This window comes from Hippocampus zosterae, chromosome 15 (genome assembly GCF_025434085.1).
Source record: "Hippocampus zosterae strain Florida chromosome 15, ASM2543408v3, whole genome shotgun sequence".
In the NCBI taxonomy this organism is placed as follows: domain Eukaryota; kingdom Metazoa; phylum Chordata; class Actinopteri; order Syngnathiformes; family Syngnathidae; genus Hippocampus; species Hippocampus zosterae.
In genome coordinates this window covers 1,212,168-1,234,828 of record NC_067465.1, presented here as the reverse complement: position 1 = coordinate 1,234,828, position 22,661 = coordinate 1,212,168, and the positions used below count along the sequence as shown (strand labels likewise).

General features: G+C 45.6%; 2 protein-coding genes across 4 annotated transcripts; one reads left to right on the top strand and one right to left on the bottom strand.

Annotated features, from left to right (window-relative positions):
• The first annotated feature begins 1,082 nt into the window (after positions 1–1,082).
• Positions 1,083–9,330, top strand: LOC127616134 (neurabin-1-like). 2 transcript variants are annotated; one of them, XM_052087564.1, is made up of 22 exons: positions 1,083–1,158; positions 1,300–1,373; positions 1,657–1,700; positions 1,998–2,109; positions 2,212–3,897; positions 4,269–4,401; positions 4,507–4,627; positions 4,769–4,873; positions 5,061–5,151; positions 5,221–5,376; positions 5,577–5,630; positions 6,049–6,149; positions 6,474–6,602; positions 6,706–6,802; positions 6,875–6,935; positions 7,096–7,232; positions 7,325–7,551; positions 7,652–7,717; positions 7,941–8,133; positions 8,238–8,336; positions 8,475–8,663; positions 8,927–9,330. In XM_052087564.1, the coding sequence occupies exons 5-22, from the start codon at positions 2,374–2,376 to the stop codon at positions 9,146–9,148; spliced, it is 3,705 nt and encodes a 1,234-aa protein (XP_051943524.1). In that variant the 5' UTR covers positions 1,083–1,158; positions 1,300–1,373; positions 1,657–1,700; positions 1,998–2,109; positions 2,212–2,373; the 3' UTR covers positions 9,149–9,330. The 2 variants fall into 2 exon arrangements, with proteins under 2 accessions (XP_051943524.1, XP_051943523.1); XM_052087563.1 differs by having other exon boundaries at positions 7,322–7,551.
• Positions 9,329–22,122, bottom strand: LOC127616135 (integrin alpha-6-like). Of its 2 annotated transcripts, none has more exons than XM_052087565.1 (25): positions 21,878–22,122; positions 18,382–18,509; positions 18,218–18,297; positions 17,750–18,011; positions 17,500–17,631; positions 17,219–17,432; positions 16,920–17,113; positions 15,791–15,888; positions 15,572–15,699; positions 15,405–15,494; positions 15,207–15,268; positions 14,955–15,124; positions 14,635–14,775; positions 14,269–14,384; positions 14,029–14,185; positions 13,850–13,927; positions 13,429–13,508; positions 12,574–12,651; positions 12,376–12,478; positions 12,109–12,279; positions 11,606–11,707; positions 11,327–11,437; positions 10,798–10,896; positions 10,610–10,735; positions 9,329–10,009 (listed from the first exon to the last, which is right to left on the bottom strand). In XM_052087565.1, the coding sequence occupies exons 1-25, from the start codon at positions 22,060–22,062 to the stop codon at positions 9,854–9,856; spliced, it is 3,261 nt and encodes a 1,086-aa protein (XP_051943525.1). In that variant the 5' UTR covers positions 22,063–22,122; the 3' UTR covers positions 9,329–9,853. The 2 variants fall into 2 exon arrangements, with proteins under 2 accessions (XP_051943525.1, XP_051943526.1); XM_052087566.1 differs by lacking the exon at positions 9,329–10,009 and adding an exon at positions 10,421–10,515 and having other exon boundaries at positions 21,878–22,121.
• Between the last annotated feature and the right edge of the window lie 539 nt (positions 22,123–22,661).

The window sequence follows — 22,661 nt, the reverse complement described above, 5'->3', positions numbered from 1 at the left end:
TGCCTGCGTGGGTTTTCTCCGGGTGCTACATGCATGGCAGATAATGGAACTCTCTAAATTGTCCCCAGGTGTGAGTGTGAGCGCCGATGGTTTATGTGTGCCCTGCGATTGGCTGGCAACCTCCCTATAATATTTGAAAACATCTGTCTGTACATTCTACTGATTCCTGTCTTAAAATCGGCGTGTGAAACCATCTCTGCAACACAGCAGTTCCATTTCACTGTTCATCATCGGAATCAAAAGATTTTGCTCCGGATCTCTGTTCATTGTAGGCATTAATGACAAAGCTGGAAATTGCACACATTTGGAGAAAGTATTCAGAAGAAAATATTTGCGGGATGAAAGTGAGTGTGTTTTCTCTAAAATATCAACACCAGTTCCGTCTGTAAGTATAGCAAAGGGGGCAAACGGTTATCCAGGACATCTGCTGATTGCTACTCAAAAGTTCAGTCGGGTTGCAAAAATGCATCAGTGCACACTAGAGAAAAATGACGAGACTTTGCATGAAGCGGTGCGTAAACCAGCCTGGCGCGGCGAAGCAGATGGATCAAGATGTTCATTCAGATTTGCTCCGTATGGAATGATACAAAAGATTCTGCATTGCGAAAAAGGGGTTTAAAGGCGTCCCCAATTGGAGTTGCATCACAGGATGAGTGAATGAATGAATTACTTCTTACAGTCACATATCAAAACGAATATTGATAGCATTTCCCATTATGTGTTAGCAATAATAATTCTGTGACATAAACACACTGCAAGCAACTACAGTGCTTGTACCTCAAATTTTGCTTCAAAATAAAAAATGTTTTTTAAAGAACCAAATATGCATCTCAAACTCCCGACTACCATTTTACGAGGTTAGAATTATTCTTCAAAGCCATCTCAATTTAATTCAACTTCTTCCAATATTAAAATTGACTTTCCATTCTTCCCCTCCCTCTTTTGCTTCACCTCATTCCAAAGACGGCTTTTTCATTGGCCACTATTAATATCATCTAGGTTCCATTGCCACCTGGGACAATGGTCTCCATTCAGATCCAGGTCACACAGTGAGTGGAACCAGTCTGCTTTGTGAGGCTCAGCCCGGTCCAGTTGGGTCCATCTGCCACACAAGTTCACTTCACACAGACACAAGGAGTGTACTGTGCCAACACACAGGTGAGACACACATACACCCACACCCACACGGAGAACATTAGCAGGTACAGTACTGCATCACTACTCTCATTTGACTCACACACACACACACACGTTGCTCGCACGTACCTGCATTGATGAACACAGGTGTCTTCATTCAAGGCTTTCCTCTGAGAATCTCAGTGGATGAAGAGAAGTCGACCATCCCTACGGCGATTCTGCAACAGCAGTAAAAGGTCATTGTAGAATAATGCATGGCTGATATCTGATGGTATTGCATGTTTTGGAATAGTTTGCCGTCTTGAAATGCCAAATAATGAATGTATTAGATGACACCCGTGGTTCTATTCTGTATGATGTAAAGGATAATTTACAGAGCTAGATGCTTTAGATGGTCCGGTGGTGCCCACTCACCGTCAGTGTTTCACAGTTACTGGAGTCGTTTACACAGGATTACCAAGGATTATCCATTTACAGTATTTAGAAGCATGAGTCGCCATCTGTCTGTCTCTGTCGTAGTGAGGGAGACGCCTTCACATGACTTCGAAGCGACAGCACTCACGGTAAGACGTCAAAAGGTTTTATTTGAGCGGTTTTGTACGAAATAAACTCAACAAAAAGGTAGTGTGTTGGTTTTTAAAAGGCCGTGCATGCGCCACACACGAGAAAGAAATGATGCTTTCAATGACGGTCGTACACTCCGTAATCCACGCATTGACGCTCGGGAAAGATTTTTGATTCTGGGTTAAAATGCTTTTTATTTCACTCATGACTGGTCACATAAGAGATAACGTGTCGCTTGTAGTATGCTGTAGAATATCACGGGAGCAGAAATTTTAGTTTGGGCCATTTTCCGACAGTTGATGAATGCAGCAAACAAGCTAATTGCAAGAACTTTCTACCTGTGTGGGAGTGGAACGCGCCGAGTTACGTTCGACGACGCAAACGAAGGAATTGTTCACCTGCTGCTCGGTGAGTCGACCTCTCGTGGCCTCTTTGTGGCTACGGTTACAAATATCGACGACATTTGTTTTACTTTTCATAACCTCCTCGTTTGTGTCCGTTTTGCTTTAGCGTTGGACTTCCTTCCACACCATTCCTCGTGGAGAAATTTCGCTTTTTGGATAATAGCTCTCCTTTGACCACTTTTTGAACACCAGCTCATTTTACCAGCGTCTCCCTCCCTCTATCTTACTTTCTCAACACCGTTTTTTTAAACTCACTTGTCTTATCCTAATGATGCGGACGGACCACAAAGGCCGAAGTGGCTCTCCTCACAGGATTTCATACGAGACTGACTTCCACGCCATTAAATGCTCGTTTGACAGTGGGACCGGCCTAAAGCATGGCTCCGGGGCTGCCTCTTCCCGGAGTTCTTCTGTGCACCACTCAGGTCTACCAACCAGCCTCTCCGACCCCCTTGTGTCCCTCCCCAGCAGTGGTCGAGGGAGAACCCACAGCACAAGAGGGCCTAAAATTAGGGACAACATCTTCCTCCAAATGGACAACCAACAGCTGAGACAAGTTGCTGACTCGGGCCAGTGTAGTTCTAGCGTCACATCCCTCCTTTCTCCTCAAAATGCCAACCTGCACCTCCAAGCTTCACCATTTCCCGCCGCCAGACCGCTGGTGACGGGCTCCGTCGCCAGCATTTCCACGCCTGAAACCTTCTTGCAAGACAAACCAGCCAGATCGGAAGAGATAAAGGACATAGACAGGGCCGCTCTAGCGCAAAAGTTCTCCGTGACTAGGAAGTTGTTTGAGACAAAAGTGACAGTTGCTGGTCGCGGAGGGCAGTTGTCACAATGCTCTCTGAGCAAAGATGAAAAGAAAAGCTGCAATGAAGACAAATGCACAAATGAACACCTCATAAATATGCCTTTGCCAAAGACCTCTTTAACAACGAGCCTTAAATCTCTGATGTCAGATGTCCTCGGCGGGGAATCAACTAAATCTCCTTCCAGCGCTGAGGAGCATGGGCACCCCCCGCTGAGTGAATCAAAGAAAGAAGAGGCCGAAAGAGCAGTTCATGACCCTACCTTGAACCCTGAGGAGCCACTCAGGGTAGAGCTTGTCCAAGTGAAGTCGTCAGACAGTGATGATAGTGAGGAAAAGGATAAAGAGCATCTCGTAAACAACGCAGAGCCTTTCATGGTTAAAAATGTATCTGTCAATGTATCTTTTGAAGACCTGGTGGATGATGTTTTTGAAGATCCCATTTTGGAAACATCAAATCCTTGCTTGATGGAGCTAATAGCAAGAGACTTTAGCTTCCTTGCAGACAAGTACGAGCAGGTGGATGAACAATGTTGGGAGGAGCCGAGCCAGCACACGGAGAACCCGAGCGAGGAGCAATGCGACATGGGTGAAGTATTGCGAGAAAATGGTGACAAAGAGGATGTTCAGAAGACTTGTCGACTAAGTGAGGTTAAAAAGAAAGCTTGCGTGACACCTGCAATGCAGAAATGTGTCCAAATGAAGCCACGGGAAGACGAGAGAACAGAAGACGGCAGCAAGGGACAATTTGTCATAAATGGAAGCAGGGAGGTGCTTCTTTGCGGGAATGAGAATCAATATTTCAAGCAGGAGTCTTGTGTCGAGTACGCGACTTCTCCCGGACATGATCTGGAAAGCTCTCTCCATACGGGCAAGCGACTTTCATTGGAGTACGAAGAAATTCCTGGCATTCCGAAACTGTCTGACCAAGATGATGGAGACGGCGCCAAGAGAAAAGTCCGTTTCTCCTCAGCACCAATCAAGGTGAGCAAATCCTGGGACAGATTTTTTTGCAGTGTCCCCCCCCCTCTCCCCCCGAGTGTGTATTGAGAGAGAAATGCGAGCCCGTGGCCGTGTTTGTAGCGTGTCGGGGTGGAGGAAAGACAAGATCCCACATGCTTCACTCTGTCAGGATTCCATGATAATGTAAGCGCTCTGCACTTGTGGTTTACACTCTGTTAAATCGGCTTGATATTTGAAATCGTAACTCGGTTTTAGTCGTAGAGCCGTTTTAAAAACAATAGCGCTGTCCAGAAGGTCGAGTCATCGCATTAAATTACGAGTAATTCCAAAAAGCTGCGCCCTTGCTATTCCATCAGCCCTGTCGATGACGTGTGCTCATCGTTGTCCGCCAGGTGTACAGCACTTACTGTAACGCCGAATACAACCGGCGCAATGAAGATATTGACCCGGTGTCTGCCTCGGCCGAATACGAACTGGAAAAGAGAGTGGAAAAGATGGATCTTTTCCAAGTGGAAATTGAAAAGGGTTTGTCTTTTTCCTCCGACAGTCATAAAATTAAGCATTACAAATTCTTACGCTCTTGGTTGGTTGATTGATTTTTTTATTTTTTTTTTTCCCCCCCTCTTCCAGGAAATGATGGGCTGGGCATCAGTATTATTGGAATGGGGGTCGGAGCGGACCAGGGCCTAGAGAAACTTGGGATCTTTGTCAAGACGATCACTGAGGGTGGAGCAACACATACAGACGGAAGGTATTATGTGATATGTATCATTACACGGCTCTTCAAACTGCTCATTTTTGGCTGGAAGAATTTTTTTTAAAGAATAGCCTGCGTAAAATAGGATGTCAACAATTACCCCCCCCCCCCCCCCCCCCATTTGATTTTATTTAGGATTCGCGTGAATGATCAGATCGTGGAGGTGGATGGTGTGAGTTTGGTCGGAGTGTCCCAGCTGTTTGCAGCAACGGTGCTCAAAAATACATCAGGGCTGGTCAAGTAAGTAGCTCACATTGCTCTTCACTATTTTTTCTTCTCCGACTAGTTTGCAAATCAGTGGCCTATGACAGCAGATTCCCCCCTGCCCCCTCAAAAAGCTTGCAAAAATTAATCGTTTTGTGGATCCGTTTGTACATTCGGCATTATTTCTGTGCAATAAATTTGACATCTTCTCCGCCGCCCAAAGGTTTGTGATCGGTCGAGACAAGGAGGGCGTGGAGAGTGAGGTGGCGCGCTTAGTCAACGAGAGCCTCGAAATGGAGAAAGCATCACAAAAGGTTCATGGTGGGACACCGTTATCGAGAAAAAGTCACGTACAATAATTCTCTGATCCGCGCTCGTAACAGAGTTCGAGGACCAGTGGGGATTCAGAAACTGATGTCGGCATGTCTGAGGCCAGCTTAGTATCTGAGGAGGAGGAAGATGATGACGACGACGAAGAGGAAGACATGTCTGCACTATCATGTCTTGATAACAACCAACTCTGCCTCAAATACCAGAAGGTACTTTAATTATATGCAGCGCGAAACAAAGTTGGAAGAGAGAACTTGAGGGGCTTTAAACTGCAAAGGGGAGATGCCAACTCAATATTTCCTCCTCTTTGGTAATATTTGTATATGTCACCGTTTTTTTGGGGGGCGGGGGTGGGGGTTGTGTGTCACCCTGACTTTAATTGCGCATTTTTGAATTGTTGTCTCGATAGCTTCAATCCAAATTGCAAAGAAGAACAGCCCAGCTCAAAAGCGCCCGGGAGAAGGTAGGCTACGCAGTCTGCTGTCACTCACACATACCCCAAATCCGTGTTTATAAACGACCTTTCACATCCACATTCGGAGCAGTCTGACCCAATTTCGAGATGGTGTTTTTTTAGAACACGGGCCACCTCTCCGTGTCTGCTCCCTTTTTTTTTTTTTTTTACAAAAAATGGAAAAGCAACTGCCGTTCTGTCACAAAATCCGCCTTTCCTTATTTCCAACCGTGTGACTTCAATGACTCTTTTATTTGGCGTTTTCAAAGTCTTGATGTCGGAAAATTCAGCCGGTTTGCTAAAAATAGAGCTCTCTTTGGCCATCGGACCGATGAAAAGATGAGCATATCCCTTTGTGTATTGGATACAGCATATGCCGCACACGTTTACTAAACCAAAGTTGTCCCCCCCTCCTCTCCCCATGCAGTTAAAGGCATTTGAGGAGGAGCAGGCGAGATGGAAGAGCCAGAAGGCAGAGCTGCAACAAAAAGTGGAGGATGGAGAGGAGAAAGCTGACAAGCTTGAAAAGTGCGACACTATGCATACTATAAGTGTATTTTTTTTTTACCCTATTCACAGATGACAGCAATGCCATGACGCATCCCATTTGTGTCACTTGATCGCAACAAAATCAGAATTTGACCCGTCTAAATTCAGCCCCAAAATGGTCAACGCGAGCCCCCCTCGTACCATCCGGTATTGATTTCACATCTTAACCTTTGCATTGACGCTAATATTACATCAACGTGACAAAGTTCACCTGAAGTTGCCGTAGAAAAGACCAGTTTTGGAATCTGAAATCTGACTGTACGTTCCTTCTTGTTGCTTTAGCAGCCTCTCTGTGTTTATCAGGTATTGGCAGGAGGCCCAGACGCTGTGCAGGGTGGTGAGCCAGCGACTGGCTGATGCCCAGAGCCAATCTGACAGCCTGGAAATCAAGTACGGCAAGGCCAAGAGACTGGTCAGAGAGTACCAGAGCAGGTAATCGTTAAATTCCGCTCTGTTAGCCAGTTAGCTCAGGACTGCACAATAATAGGCTCTCCCTTAACGTGAGGGACTCGACATGTCAACAACGTTTACTCAGGGAGGAGGAGGCGGACAGCAGAGAAGCAGATTTGCGTCAGGAAATGGAGGAGAGAAACAACGAGCACAGGGAGACGATTGAACGGCTTCAACTCCAGGTCAGGAAGGGCTTCTTCATTTCGCTTGCCACCAATATTAACCGTGATGATCATCATCATCTGCTTTTTCAGTTGGAGCGAAAAGACCCGGCGACGGCAGGGACGCCTCTTGCAGTGGACCCAGCGGTCCCGGGTAGGCAGCGGCTTTCTAGCCGAGCACTAACTACGCCACTTGAACAACGCTGTTAAATCCAATACACGAGCTGGAACGCGATACTCCTTGTCCTTAAAAGAAAATGGCTGACGTAAACATGTAAATATAAATATAGAATATCACTTGGTCTTTGTGTCAGATCCAGAATGGTACATCGCAGTTCCCGACACACGGCGACTAGACTGCAGTGCGCACATCGCACGAGGTCAGCTGGCCCAGAAGTGCAAACGCCATCCACCTTCACGAGAAAAACTCAAAGAGAGTTTTAAGAAAGAGGTGTGAGCTTGAGAACGTCGGCGGGCACGGAGTTACATTTTATGCCGCCGTCGTCGTCGTCCGACTGATGCTTCACGTTGTGGCCGAAGCAGGAAGTAGATCAAAGGCCACGCCAGAGCGAATCGCAGTCCGAAGAGCTTGGACACAGGAGCAGCCGAGCCGAATTTTCCAGCTCTTCCACGTTCTCGGTTCACAGCCCCGCCGACGTGTCCGTCTTCACGCCCCCGAACCTCATCACCGACACCATCGCCACCGTCATCACCCCCCCGGTTAAACCCTCCACATCCAAGAAATCCAAAAGAAAAATGCCCGACTTTAGGTGCGCTGACCCACTTCACTTCTCTTTTGGATTTCAATAGGAGAGCGGACATTTTTCCGTTTTTCCGAATGCGATGCCGTGATTTGATGTTCTTTTGCAGTGGTCTTCGTAAGTCTCTAAGCAAGAGGAAGAGTGAAAAACTACAGAGAATGTCCAGGAACAGCAGGTGGGAGTGACATTTTGTGCAAATATGTTCAATGCTCTTCCTCTCGGGCCGTTTGCCCAAGCCCTTGAGCCAAGACGCATGCAGTGCATTTACTTGAGCGCTCAACTGTATTTTAATGTTAGTCACAATGGTGGTACTTGGAAAGACGTATTTTTGGTGTCAGAAATTTGGAGGGGGGGAAAAAAAAACTTGACCATACAGCACATCCTTGAATCTCGTCTAGGGCGTCGTGTGGCGACCTGGTGGATGAGCCAGCTGAAGTTTCTCCGTCAGCCTCGGTGACCTCCATGCCCTCGTGCCTGCCTTTCGCCTGGTTTGCAGAACGAGGGAGGGAGAAAGAGGTGGCAGGGGAGAAGCTCCGTTCCGTGTCCAGCAGTCATTTGCCTTACTTGACCACCTCTGGTAGAATAGATCAGGTATGAAGAAAACGCCGCTAACATGCTAGCTTGCGTGTGCTTCCTGAGACATGGTGGGCAAGGATCCTTTCCTAAGCCACCTTCACTTGTGCTCCTTACTTCAGAATGTTGGCTCTCTAAAGGATAGCTTCAGCAAAGGGCGTCACGGCTCTAATCACTCGCTGTGCGGACACTCTCGCACATTCACCTTTGCATCCACGGGGGTAAGCCATCCCTTTCCTCCCTTTGCTTCCCCACTTCCTGCCTGCTCCGCTTGAAGAAGTTGCGTTTCGCCAATGATGATCTTCTGACCATCTATAACCACATTTCCCACTTTTTTTTCCCGCACTCTTGGCTACCAGACCTTGGACGACGATCCTCTGCCAGTTAACAACAACTACCGGTGGCAAAGTCGGCCTGTGTTGGAGTGGAGCAGCCAGCAGGTGTGTCTGTGGTTGGTGGCCGTGAACATGGAGCAATACATAAGTGACTTTGCAGCCAAGGGTGTGGACGGGGCGCAGCTTCTCACAATGGACACCGACAAACTCAAGGTCAGATGTTTGGTTTAAAAAAAAAAAGTTTGAAGTTGGCTTATAATTTGTGTATGCGCTTGCCCTTTATTTGTTTGTATACAAAATGCAAGCCTTATCTAAAATAAAGATTGGAACCAAAAACGGATCTCAACTAAGGTTTGATTGGATCGCCTGTGCTGCATAAAAAGTAACAATTCTGTTTTTGTACGTCTTCATTTGGGTATTGGACGCCCTCTGGTGGTAAAGCCTCGTCATAGTTTTTGCTTCCTTTCTGTCGTCAGGCCATGGGCGTGTGTCAAAGTGACCGCGCGTCTCTCAAGAAGAAGCTGAGGGAGATGAAGAAACACGAGGAAAAAGAAGAGCGGGGAAGGGAGAAAAGGTGGAAGGAGTCGTCCGTGCGCAAGGAGAAGAATTTCAAGAGTGAGAGCGTGGTCATCGAGAACACATCCGCTCTGGAGTCGCACGGTAGCGGGCGAAGTGCGAGGACCGAGTCGCTCCTCTAGAACAACTCGACATTTCCACCAGCTTGGATGATCTTGGTTAGCGTTTCCCTAAAAACTTTTGATTAATTTATGTTATGAAGGGAGAACACCCAACAATTCTCACATTTACAGCACTTATCGTTTTTATACTTTTTACGTATGATTTTAAAATGTCTTGTTTTAATAAATACGCTTTAAACGTCCACTTTCCACCGTTTAATTGGAAAATTGTTACACGACCATACACGCATGAAATATGGCAACTTGAATTCATTCTTGTGAAATTTTAATCAATTTGCCAAGTCCCGCTTTGCTTTTTTTTTTTTTTGTACACTGCAGTCAATCCACAATGTACTAATTAAGTCAGAATCAATGTTAGGGACAATTTCGAAGTCACACGTGTTAGCATGACATGATACTTTGGTCTTGTATAGTGCGTAACAGAAAGAACCCCTTGAGTAAATAAATACAAAAATGGCAACCAAAAAAAAAAAATCTATAAACTCCCTGACCTTCTCCCTCCATCCCACCCCAACACTTGAAAACACAAAATGTACAAAAACAAAGCTCCAAAAGTAGTGAAGGACCCTCCACTGTACAACATTTCTTCCAATGTCTCGACTTGTATTTAAGAGCCCCTGGAAGCAGAAAATTTGAGGGAAAAAAAAAATGTACAAATGAATATCTTGTCTTGATATTTACATTCCGCCAGGATGTGATTGACAGTTAAGAATAGTGTTCGTTGTCATGCCAGCTCGTCACCCAGGATTTCTTTTCTAGGTTTGGCCAATCCGCATTCACGTCTCTGTCCTCGCGTTTGATCCGAACCGCGTTGTAACTGGGAACTTTGTCTTCGTGTTTGGCCCGTTTGAAGAAGCCACACTGCGTTTAAAAAAAAAAAGAAAATGTCAGTGTGAAGAAAGAAGAAAACGGTGTAAGGGTAACGGTGACCAAAGAAAAGCAAATCAGAGCGATGCACAAGGCCAAAGACTGAAGATAAGCGATCACCTCCCCAAGGCCATGCGTGCACAGTCGTACCTTGACTTGAGTAAAATATCGCAAATCAACTTCCCCCACGAAGATCAATGGAAATGCAGATAATGTTACAACGCCAGGAAAAACATTTTCATTTTTTTGGCAACAAAGTAAAACAGCACTAGACTGTATTGAGCATTCAGCATTTTGCAATAATAGCAGTCATGTAATTAAGTGAGGAAAGCCCAAATCCAACGACCAGAAAGCAACAGAGAAATATGCGGCCGGTTAAAATGTGCCTTACTTATTCTCTTTCAGTTTTGTTTACATTTTTTTTTTTACGCATTTGTCAGCCTCTGTTTTTCTGTCAGGTCCTGTTTGTTCTTTTTCCCACAGACTCGACAAAGTCCACACTGAGGAGAGGCAAGTTGTTAGATAAACATCATCATCACCTTATTTTGAACAATATTTGGAAGTGTGTGTGTGTGTGTGTGTGTGTGTACCTACCTTCCATAGAAGGAAAGCCAGCAGCGCCAGTAAGAGCAGGGCCAGGAGAACGGACAAGAAAATGATCCACCATGGGACTCCTCCGTATTGGGCCTCATACCTCTCAGGGAACGCAGTGAGTTTCATCTGGAAAAGAAAAAAAGAAATGAAGTGAGTCACATTTAGCGTGTGTGTGTGTGCGTGTGTACCTGTGTCTCAGCATTCTCCATCACTGTGATTTTTCTTGTGGTTTCGACCTGCAGTGCCGCCTTGACGATCACATCCACGTGATGCATCTTGTTGTAATCCTGTTTAGGAAAGCAATAATAATATAATAATGGGAAAAAAGGAGATAAATATGCAATGTGTTTTGAACGCGGCCCGTTATCATGGAAATCGGGTCTGACAAATGTCATTTATAATTTATGCAGCGTGCTGATGTGATCATCAAATAGCAATGTTATGCATATCAATCCGCTCAAATTATATCAAAGCTCTGTATAAAGACTTAAAATCTCAAATTTGTTCAATGATGTCTTATATGTTGACCCCAAATAAGGACAAAATCTCTTGCTATTCAATCACCACATTCTGTCGGGTCCAATCATCAAGTTAAAAAAAAAAGGAATTGTGATAATAATGGGTTTGTCTTGATATAGAGTTAGATAGTACCTCACCCCTCCCCAGAATAAATTAAAATGTCAACAACACAAAAAAAATAAATCCTAGCGCAGTTACCGCCAACAATGTGCTGTTCCAGAGGCGGGAGTGAAGAGTGATGACCGCGTTACTGTCCAGGCCTCTCAGGGGACACTTGATCCTCACACACTTGGCCCCGTCGTCACATGACTGTAACCGGAGAGCCAGCCAACCGCCAAATTAAATTTAGTGCAGTACCGCCCAAACACTTACCGTAAGCACTCATTGGACTTTGTTGCTTCTAGTACAAGTTAACGTCTTAGCAATTTACTGTGAAAGGATTCAAACAAAACTAGTGGTGAAATTGTTTGTTTTTACCAGAATTTTAGAATTCTTCTTGTCCACCAAACGTGAAATAATTCCTTGGTCACCTTCCTTGGTCCTTGTTGAAGCCCTTCTTGTCCTGCTGTTGCTAACTTCCTTTAAAAAAAAAAAAGACAAGCAAGATTAGACCAAGGTTTCAAAAATTTCACTGAGCCAAGGTTGATATTTTTCATCGGAAAAATCTTACAAGAAACCACCAAATAAAAAGGTCCTAAAAATAAATATAATTGCTATTTTAATCGTTTTGACTGTAACCATACTTTGATGATAAGAAACCATTGAATATCAGTTCAATTCAAATTCATTGATCAAAACTCATCTCATTAAAAGCGCATTCACGAAGACAGCCCAGGCTAAACTCCTCCCCAACATACCAAGCTTGTCTATTTTGTTACGATGTGTTACTTCAACATAAATACTTGAGACCAATTCCTATTTAGAAAGGGCTTTGGCGCCATCAAGTGGCATAAGTTACATCACATTTTCTCCCCACTGACCTTTTTGAGAGGATTGATCTCCGATCTCGGCGTACACTCGATGTGGTCCACGCCTGTGGCGGTGATCTTCATCAAGTAGAGCAGCCACTTGTTCTGTTCCGTGGTCTTGGGCCAGTCAATGTGCAGGGTGGCAGTGCCGAAGTCCGTCAAGCGCCTTCCGATGTTGATGATCTGACATACGCGATATTACAATGAACCATTGAAGAGGAGGACGAGGAAGAGCAAGTCACAGCCCACGCAGGATGGCCAACTTTCTTCTGTGCTCACTCTGATCTGATGCGTGAGGGGCATTCCGATGTCGCTTTCCGTTCTCATGGCATTTTGATCTCTGATCTTTCCAGAGAATTGCACCTGTGAGGGCTGCGCTTGCCTGGGGGGGAAAAAAAAGACACGCGGAGTTTGCCTTCAATTCTCTCCAGGTGAATTTTTTTTTTATAGATTAAAAAAAAATTTTTTTTTGGTTACCCTGTTACAGTCAGCTGCAACGTGATGGCCACGTTGGCCTTGGCTTTAACAGCGCTGAGTGTCGGCTGCTCGCTGGTTCTGCATAGAATCAAGCACCAACCTCATAAGAGAATGTAATATGGGCTACACTTGAACAATCTGCATCCCACTGGACGTCCTCTACAAGTGGACACACACAGCCCTGATGAAATGCCATCAGGAGGGGGGCTAGGGGAAACAATCCACCAATTTTGTGACATATGACCTATTCATTTGAATTCCTTTTTAAAATATATTCGAGCAGAGAAGTAAAAGTAAAATGAGACAAAACAATGTGGTTGCAAATGTGTGCACACCCCCTATCAAAGGCTCTTCCTGACATTTTTTTTTCTCAAGCAGAAATCTGAAGAAGCCGGAATTGACTGCTATCTGGAACTGTTCATAATTCCTTCCACCGAGTCGAAGGCCCAAGTTCCATCTGAGGAAAAACAGCCCCCGTGCTCATGATGGCGTCATTATGCTTGAATGTAGGTATGATGTTCGTTTGCTCATGAGCAGTGTGGTGTTTGTGGCAAACGGATATTTTGCAATTATGGCCAAAAGTTCAAGGCTGAATATTGAAATAATATTGCTCAGTTAAATTAATAAAGTAAACTATTCCACAGATACCTTCTAATTATTTTTTAATTGTTGGTTTTATTAATTATAATATACATAACTAATATAATTGAATAAATGTGACTGAATTATTATTGTATAATGCAAATTCATTATTTTACACAAACGTTTGCCCACCCTTCTATTTTTGCAGACGTGCTGGTAGAAGGACTACAGTACAAATGTGGTAGTGTACCAAATGTGGCCAGTCCAACTTACGTTTGAGGTTGAAGCTCAATCTCTAATTCGGTGGTGTTCAGCGAGATGCCTGTAGTTCCCAGAATAATGTAGAAGGTTTTCTAAAAACCCGCACACACACACACACACACACACACACACACACACACACACACACAAAGCCACATGGGCGACAGTTGTTTGAGGAAGAATGCTGAACGTTGCTTCACAGAATCCATTTTAGCACTTTGCTGGCAGATCCAGCAACTATTCAGACTAGCATAGCATCCGGCCGCGGTCAACAACTTGAACATCTCCACACAAAGGAAGACACTGACCACGGACATTAACCTTAAATACAAATGCGTCAAATTAAAAGTTAAATACAAGTGAACTGTAGCGATTCTTTCACATCCCACTTTGAAGAGCGATGAGACGGTCGACAGAGAAGTCACGCACTCACCACAGAGTCCCGCTTGAAGGGGTTTCCAAGTTCACAGGTCGCCTGAGAGCCGTTCTTATTGGCCGTGCAGGTTACAGCCTGTAATCACAGTCTTTCAATCGCATCCGCAAAAGTATGACATCCAAGACGCGTGGGAATTTTTGCGCATGTGCGGTGGGGCGTCTGTAATAAAAGCGTACATTGGGTGGGCCGCGGAAAGCCGAGTATGTGAAGGCACGCGGGAAGGAAGCGACCACCGAAGCCTCGTGTGCGTCGTCTCCATTCTGGTTGGTCACCTTGACCTCCAAGGCGATGTCCTTCTGCTTGCTAAACGAGATCACCGGCACACCGTTCTCCCTAAACGCAAAGATGAAGGCTTTTCAAAAACACGGCGGTGCACAGTAAAAACAAAATGTTTCTGGGGTTTTTTTTTTTCTTACAATGGTAAAGGTGTGAAGGTGTCGTCTTTATCTGTCTTGTAGCCGTAGCGATGCGCCACCTTCAAGTTACTGCGACAAATATTGTCACTGCCGCAACCTTCTTTCACAAATTGAACCTACCGAGATATGAGCACAATACGAAGCAGCATGACGTAAGATACATGACACGACTTAGCAGATTGTTTTGCTAGCTTAGCACTGTGCTAGCATGAACGGAGCCACAAAGTAGCTGTGCCTCGCTTCATTGTCAAATTGAATTTCACGCTTTGATTTAAAAAAACAAAATCATCATCATCAGGTTACTCTCTAATTATTCAGTCGTGTACTTGCTCACTCTAACTCAAGGAATTATTTGGACTGGCATACCTCTTGCCGAGTTATGACCGTGTCTTTAGCGTCGAGGACAGGCGGCATTTCAGAGGAGCTCTGTCGACGTTTACGATTCCTATTTAGGATCTCCACGTCCACGTCCACGGGCACCCCTCGAAGTTTGTCACGAATATTGTCCTGTGGGATGACGTAGGATGATTCACACGCGTACAAAAAAGAACTGGTTTGTTTTCCTGGCCCCTTTGCACTCAGCGCTAGGTTAGCTAGTTCACCCATTTCGGGTTACTTCGATCCAGCAGTTCTAAAAGTAGATGAAATCTCTTTGTCATTAAGTTCCTGCGAAGAAGTATTCGAACCTGTATAGCCAGCTGGCGTGTGACGCATTGCTTCCTTCCTTTGGTGTCCAAGACGACGGTGCCTTGGGATTCGTACTCGCTGTCAGAGGCCGACTGCTGAGTGAAAGAGGCCCTGGGGATGAGATTCTTCTTTCTGTGGTCAGCGTCCACCGTCATGGTGTATGCCAAGGCTAGAAAGGGGACGCGAGAGTCACTATTGGCGTACGCAAAGAGGAAAAGTGATTCTTGAAAGAGAAGGCGGATTGATCTTACTCAGTCTTGGGGAGTAGCTCTTGGGGTTGGCGGTGTAGGTGAAGCAAGCTTGAATGTTCATGCTGAGGGAGGAACACGATCAGAAGTGATTAAACCGAGCCCCGTCGACTTGTGTTTTCGTTAGCATTAGCATGCCAGAAAGACAAATTGGCTTTGAAGCAAGCTACAGCTCTTTGGTCACAGTTGAAGATTGCGTACCAGAACTTGTTCCCGCAGTTCTTCTTAGTCAGGTCGATTTCCCTCGGTATGAAATTGACTTCCTTCTGGACGGCGATGACTGGACGGGCTCTGAAAAGACAGGATTGAGCTTCTCTGTAGAGAGAGGAGGTGAGATACAAAAAACGAAACCAGGGGGGAGCACTCACCTGTACACAAAGACGGCATCAGAGAGGGATCCGACAGCCAGGTCGGGGTAGGAGTTTTTGTCCAGATCCATGTTACCCGCTAGGGAGTAACCAAACATGGTCACTCCTGAAGACTTGCCGGACAAAATCTACAGAAAAAAATGAACATTTGTTCAGAGGTGTTCAGAGGAGAACATTTTCTCAACATGATTGCTGGACCGAGAGTTTTTCTTTACGCACCTGTGCCGCTTTGGTGGATTGGAGTCCTGTGTTTGATCCGTGGTAGATGTAGACATTTCCTGAATCGTCATCATCGTAAGGGGCTCCCACTGCAAAATCTATTGGAGTGAAAATGAATCATGCCTTTAAGGGAGGAGTTGTCAATAAGATTATATTGCCGCCAGGGAGCAGAAGGAGTAGCACAAAGTTTGTTGAAGAGAACCAAAATATGGAGCAAAAACCTTTCGATTCTTTACGTTTGACTGTATATTTTTATGCCGTAAAATATATAGTGTTATTTTTCTTCTTACAAAAACAACATCTTCCTAACCGCTTGATCCTCACTAGGGTGGCGGGGGGTGCTGGAGCCGATCCCAGCTGTCTCCGGGCAGTAGGCGGGGTCACCCTGAATCGGTTGCCAGCCAATCGCAGGGCACACAGAGACGAACAACCATCCACGCTCACACTCACACCGAGTGACAATTTAGAGTGTTCAATCAGCCTGCCATGCATATTTTTGGAATGTGGGAGGAAACCGGAGCACCCGGAGAAAACCCACGCAGGCCCGGGGAGAACATGCAAATTCCACACAGGGAGGCCGGAGCAGGAATCGAACCCGTTACCTCTGCACTGTGAAGCCGACGTGCTAACCACTGGACTACCGGGCCGCCCCACACAAAAACAACCCCCCCCCCAAAAAAATATATATATATTTATTTTAAAGTCTGAAGCTGAACGGATTAATGGCTTTTCCATTCATTTCAGTGAGGAAAGATGATTTGAGATGGAGTGTTTTGAGTACAAGCTTGCTCACAGAACAAATCAAGGCACTGCTGTATTTTAAATGACCGCTAAGTGAAGTTTATACTGTGCAACTTTACTTTTGCCAGTTCATGCTTCGATTTGAACAAATTCACCCATTAGCAGTTTCTCCGTGGAACCTTTCCCAAGTTGGCTAATAAAAGAGTAGCATGCCAAGTGTATTTACTTGTCACCCCATTTGTTTTTCACATCAGATTTTGTTTTCCAGGTTTCCTAAGCCGGCAACAGACTTTTTCCTTCCCCAAATTGGATTGGATTGCTTTTATTGTCATTACACCTCCGCGCAACGAAATATCAACCCTTTAAACGAATGAAACCGAAGCCTCACCGTGGTAACCGTCCTGGTTGATATCTCCCAGATTTTCCACGGCCAGGCCAAACATGGAGTCCTCCGGTCCGTCTATTCTGACGGGGGTGACCTTGTCCCATTTTCCGGCTTGGTTTACGAAGACGTACGTAGCGCCTCCGATTTCGCCGTCCTTCTCAAAGTACTGAGGCGCTCCCACCACGATGTCCTCCCAGCTAGCAAACGACGCCGTCAGCAGGTAAGGCACTCTTACTACCCACCTTCAAAAACCTTTAATGCTACCCCAAAAAAAAGATTCCGCCGTTCCACTTTTTACTCACCCATCCCCGTTGAGATCCAGCACGGCCAGGTCGTAACCGAATGACGAAGCCAGCCCCTCCCCTTCCAGCGTGTACTCCCCCAGCAAGCTTTTCCCCGTATCGGGGCCTTTCTTGAGCAGCACTACCGCGCCACTGTGGTTGGCCCGCGGAGCGCCCGCCACCACCGTCAGCTGGCCTTTCTTGATCAGGTTTTTGCCCGAGTCCAGGGAGAAACCTGTGACCGCCAGACAAAGCGTTAACACACTACACTTTATGGGGACTTCATTACTATAGTGCTTCACCGAGGTAGCTGCTGGCAGGGGCAGGGACAAGATCGGGATTCTTCTCGTTTTCATCCCCTGCCTCGAAAGGGCCGTCGTCATAAATTCCTATCTCCAGAAGGGTGTCATTCTTCTGTTCCAGGCGGACCACGCCTAGATTAGAAGATGAGGAGGGAGTTTGCGATGACACCCCACCAAATACAAAGCGTTTCATGACTTCAGTCAGCCAGCATGAAATCCGCCGAGCGATCATACAGTCTCACGGGGTCACCTTTCCAGTTGTAAGCTCCCGGCGCACCAAAGATGAGGTAATGGTAGTCCTTGTCGAAAGTGGCCGACAGGCCCTGCTGGCAGGAGCCGAACATCTCGTGACCTCTGGGCCTGCTGTCGCAAAAATGCCAGCTGCCTCCATCCTCGCTGGATAGAGGGTCGATTTGCAAATCCTGACTCAGCACGTAGCAGCGGCCGATGATGTCGCGGGATTCGATGGGGGTCTTCACATTGGTCCTGCGCTCGTATCGATGGGCACAAGTCTACATCGGGGGGGGGGGGGGGGGACACGGTTTTAGGTACGGTGCAGTGCTCTGATCTCATTCCAGGTGTACCAATTGAAGTGACCCGAGACATTGATTTTTGATTAATGAGCTTGACCGGACTACAATCATGTCCAGTACTGTCCCTGTTTGAACTCCTTACGGTAACGGGGGCATGAACGTGTCCCAAAGTTTGCTGGTCTTACCACAATCTTGCCTCCCGGCCCCTGACTGTTGACCGTCACTCCCATCCATTGGTTCTCTTTGCTTTCTCTCTTGGGGTCCTCTGCACAGTCAATTCATGTGAAATTACCGAAAAAGCTCAGACATACACTCAGAGTCGTCGACCTCAACCTCAACCTCAACTCACCGTCTTCGTCAAAATTAACCCGCACGCAGCCTGCAGAGGGTGAGCTCATGTCACAGCTGTAGAGTCCCCCCGTTACCGATGCCGTTTGACCGCTATAGCCTTTGGCTCTCGGGGCCCCGACCAGTAGCCTGGAACAGACCCAAGTTGGGAAAATATGAGGAAAAAAAACCCGTCTGCGGCTCCATCAATTGCGCACTGTGCAGTGTAAGCATCTGGAACTGTCATCTTCACTCTGCTGGCGCTTCCTGTTGTGTGTGGCATTATGAGCGTGCATTCCGGCATTTAACGCAGCGCCCGATTCAAAGGCGCCTTCTATCTGTGGCCGCGCACACACAAGCGCCCTTTGTAGGTTGAGGATTTGAGGCAAATGCCACATGGCGTTGAACTATGAGCGAGGGGAGCGTTATCCAAAAAAAAATAAGGATGTCATCTTTAAGCCGTATGCTTTTGTTCGGCCCGCGAAAGCCAATCAAGCACGTCGAGGCTTGCTAAAAACAACATTTGAAAGTGTTGATGTTGTTATGGATGACTTATAAGCTAAGCGTTTTCTCGTCACCAAAGCCCTTATTTTGCATGAACGTCAAAAAATGTTTTGGCCAAACCATTATAGTTGATTTCTGATTTCAAAACGAGTTGTCCATCAATTTCTTGTGCCATGCGTATATAATACGTTGCGATGATCAAACATTTACAAAGTTTCGCCCAATTCATAACGGCCCTCCGAGGGAAAACCGTAACTACTATGCGGCGCCTGACAAAAAAAAAGGAATTTGACGCCCGCTCGGTATAGAAAATGAATGACATGATGCGCCCGTTTCACTGACGGCGACCCGCCTATTAAACTTATCAGTGAGCAACAGAGGAGGAAGCCACACGATGTCGTCTTAGTCGACAGGAAGACCAAAGAAAAATGGAGACGGTGTGTTTAAGTGTGCGCACTGGAGTGTTTTCACGCAAACACGCACACATACCATAGTGCACAATCACTGGGACACCAAGGCCAGAGCAACAGAATGACCATAACGGAGCCATCCCAAAAAGAGAGGTGTAATTTATTCTTTTTTTTTTACAAGACAGTGCTTCCTGGGCCATAGCCTGTTGCTTGGCAACATCTGGCGGTGCCCTATCAGAGAGAGAGAGAGAGTGCACAAGAGAGGTCGGCCAATGCAATCATCTGCTGCCCAACTACTCGATTTTTCCACAAAATGTCTGCCAAGAGCCCATCCCAAATCTCTTCAAAAATTTCTTCTGTTTGCTGTCCAGACGAATAAATTATGTCCGAATTCTGTTCAGCTTCACCTGTTTTTTTTTTTTAAAGCTGTTTGATGTTGGATAACCTTACACAACCTGAGGCAAGAGAAACTCCAGAGAACAAAAAAAAAAAGCTGACACTCCTCCTTGTTATGTAGCAAATGCCACGGCCCCCAGTACCTCACTTGCATGCCACAACATTAGGCACGCTTAAATAATTTGTTGTTGAGTCGTTTAAGGTTCGCAAAAAAAAAATCATGAGAGTCGGTGCTGTTGTTTTGCCGCTCGATCGATTGCGCAAGTGTACCTAATAGCGCATAGGTGTCAAACTCAAGTCCTGGAGGGCGGCTGTCCTGCAGGTTTTCCACGTCTCCCTGTTGCAACACAGCTGATTCAAATGATCAGATCATCGAACTTGTTACAACGGGGGGAGAGACTTGGAAAACATGCAGGACGGCGGCCCTCCAGGACCTGACTTTGACACCTATGTAATAAAGGGGTCCATAAAATGCACACCCACGTGCACTCTTTTATCGAAAATATGCAAGCATGCATTGGTCAAACTTGAGCCGAGTTTTTTTCTACCCTCCCTTTCGCGAAAAGACTTCTCGGTTTGCCAGCGATGACACACGCCTACTCATGCAAACGCACGCACAAGCACACAACCGGAACGGCTCCTCCTGCCTTCACCTGCAAGTACATGCGCAATACGTCGCCGGAGGGCATGAACACCCGAATAAGATATGACTCAAATATTTGCCGCACACGTGGCTGGGAGAGGATTGTGCTGAAAGTTTAAATGAGGAGGGGGCTAGAAATTGGACATGCACGCGTACACACACACACACACACATTTGGCCGTTTGTCATGATAAAGCAATAAGCTCCCACATTCACTTTTGAAAAGATGTCATTCCACCTCGGTGAGGGCTCTGTGAAGATCTTGCCAAACAAATGTCGCTCGCACAAGCATGCGCACGCATATCCAAGTTTGGAATCTGCTGTTTCACATACTTGTGTCAAAATCTCTTTTGTATTTGCATTTGTATTCAACCAATAGAATTCACTCTGAAAAAAAAAAAAAGTTCTCGAGATGACTGATTCCCATCAAGGGTGCCCAGGGTGCATTTGTCTGCTGTGACTTGGCGCAAAAGTATTTATTTGCCAATGACATATCGTGACAGGTAGAACAATTACATTCCCTTCCACAAGGTGGCACAAAAGGCACACAATTAATCTCGGTATCCACTTTTCGGATGTCAAATATGTTCCCCCGAGAAAGGTTAGGAAACACCGGCTTGAAAAAAGTCTATTGAATGGATGAATTCGTTTCCTTGAATTAACCGATGACGTAGATGAATTAGGTGTAAATAGTCGCCCTCTAGTGGTGAGGGTAAGAAATAATGCCTCCAGGCAGTTAGTTGTACTCGGCTTTTAAGTGCGATGCATATGCAATCGGCGCTTAAGTAATCTTTGTTTTTGAAAGTTTTGAGGTAAAACTCGTATTTAACTTTTTACTTCGATCACCAGGCTTCAGCGCATCCAAGAATCGACTGAGGAGAAGTGGTCTTGACCGATAGACTGTTTGAGACCATTTTTGTGCTTTTATTTAAAATCTTGTGTTCATGTTGGAAGTGTAAATGATGTTACATTGTCTCACAATAACTTTAAAGATGCTTTTAAGGAATAAAACAAGACCGGGGTCTTGTTTTTTGATGAACGCTTTGGCTTATTGCGCCACTGAATTTTAGGTCAAACAGATGAAGAAGATTCGAGGTTCTCCAAAACCGCGACGCAGTTTATGAGGTGGTACTTGGTGTTAAAAGTTTACCAAACAATGTTTTAAACAAATCCTTCATTCAAAGCGTGAAGTATTCCTAATTACGAAACGAAAAACCGGATTGCTGGTTGTTATGAGACAAAGCTTTTCCAACTCGGATATATGTGTACATGGTAGCCATTGTTATGTTTTCGGTTCACCTGCGGCGCAACGTGAGCGCGCTTGGAAAACGCGCAAATCGGGCCACAGCGGCTCACTAATTATTAAACTTTTTAACAGATAAGTCAAGACTTCTTAAACATTAACAACGGTTGAAAAGCGCAGACATATTGGCGTGGGAAAAACAACCCGTATCTATACTCATGAACCCCAAAACAAGGTCGTAAGCATTTATGTGTGCGTAATTATTACCAAAAAAAAACGTAACGTGAGAAGAAAAGTCTCAATGGGAAAAAATGTCTCTCACATTCTTTTATCCACGGGTTCAAGCTGCCGGTGCATGGCAAGGGAGAAGCCAAAGAGGCTTTTTGGATCTCCGTTTTTGCGCACGACGTCCTCGGTGTCCAGGTTGAAGGCTGAAGACGGTTGGCCGCATCCCAGCAAGAAGGCGAGCAGCAGCCGCAACGGTACACCTGACGTTTGCCCCTTCATGACGCCCCGCTCCTGAAAAGTTGCGAATCCTCGCTGCAAGGAGTTGACGCTGAGAAAATGTAATGGAGGTGTTGCGCGGTGTCCACTTTTCACATGGGATTGCCCCTCCCTCGACGACACCGACGCTCACGCGCGCACGCGCGCACACGATAACCCACTCGTTCCACGCAGCCTGAAATCGCAACTTGATTTTAAATATGTTTCAAAATTAATGTCATAGGTCTGCTTAATAATTGTCGAATAAGAAGAAGGAAACCTTTATTCGTCTCATAATGGAGAAATGACCAATTTGCAGCAGAAAAAGTTACGAAAGGAAGAAAGTAAAAGAACAAAAAGTAGAGGAGTTGCTGTAAAAGGCAGCCACTCTCGCTGCGCCATCTTGTAGTCATAAGAACAAGAACAAAATAATACAACACAACAACATAAGACACAGACATTCATTCAATCTTAACCACTTTTCTGCATGCTCTTTGTTGTTTGAAGAAGTTAAAATCAAGTACTTTTTTTCAATGTATGTAGAGGTGGTAAATCTCCTTAACATCCTGTACTCGAATAGAAGTACATAAACTTTTATACAAAAATCCATCCATCCATCCATT

What these genes read in the sequence shown, in the direction of transcription:
- LOC127616134 (XM_052087563.1), top strand. Translation starts at nt 2,374, where the DNA reads ATGATGCGGACGGACCACAAAGGCCGAAGTGGCTCTCCTCACAGGATT. An exon ending in TCTGCCTCAAATACCAGAAG is followed by an intron (nt 5,377 to 5,576) that starts GTACTTTAATTA and finishes TTGTCTCGATAG; the next exon opens with CTTCAATCCAAATTGCAAAG. An exon ending in AGTGGACCCAGCGGTCCCGG is followed by an intron (nt 6,936 to 7,095) that starts GTAGGCAGCGGC and finishes TCTTTGTGTCAG; the next exon opens with ATCCAGAATGGTACATCGCA.
- LOC127616135 (XM_052087565.1), bottom strand. Translation starts at nt 22,062, where the DNA reads ATGAAGGGGCAAACGTCAGGTGTACCGTTGCGGCTGCTGCTCGCCTTC. An exon ending in CCCTGCCAGCAGCTACCTCG is followed by an intron (nt 17,433 to 17,499) that starts GTGAAGCACTAT and finishes TGGCGGTCACAG; the next exon opens with GTTTCTCCCTGGACTCGGGC. An exon ending in CGGTCATAACTCGGCAAGAG is followed by an intron (nt 14,385 to 14,634) that starts GTATGCCAGTCC and finishes ATATCTCGGTAG; the next exon opens with GTTCAATTTGTGAAAGAAGG.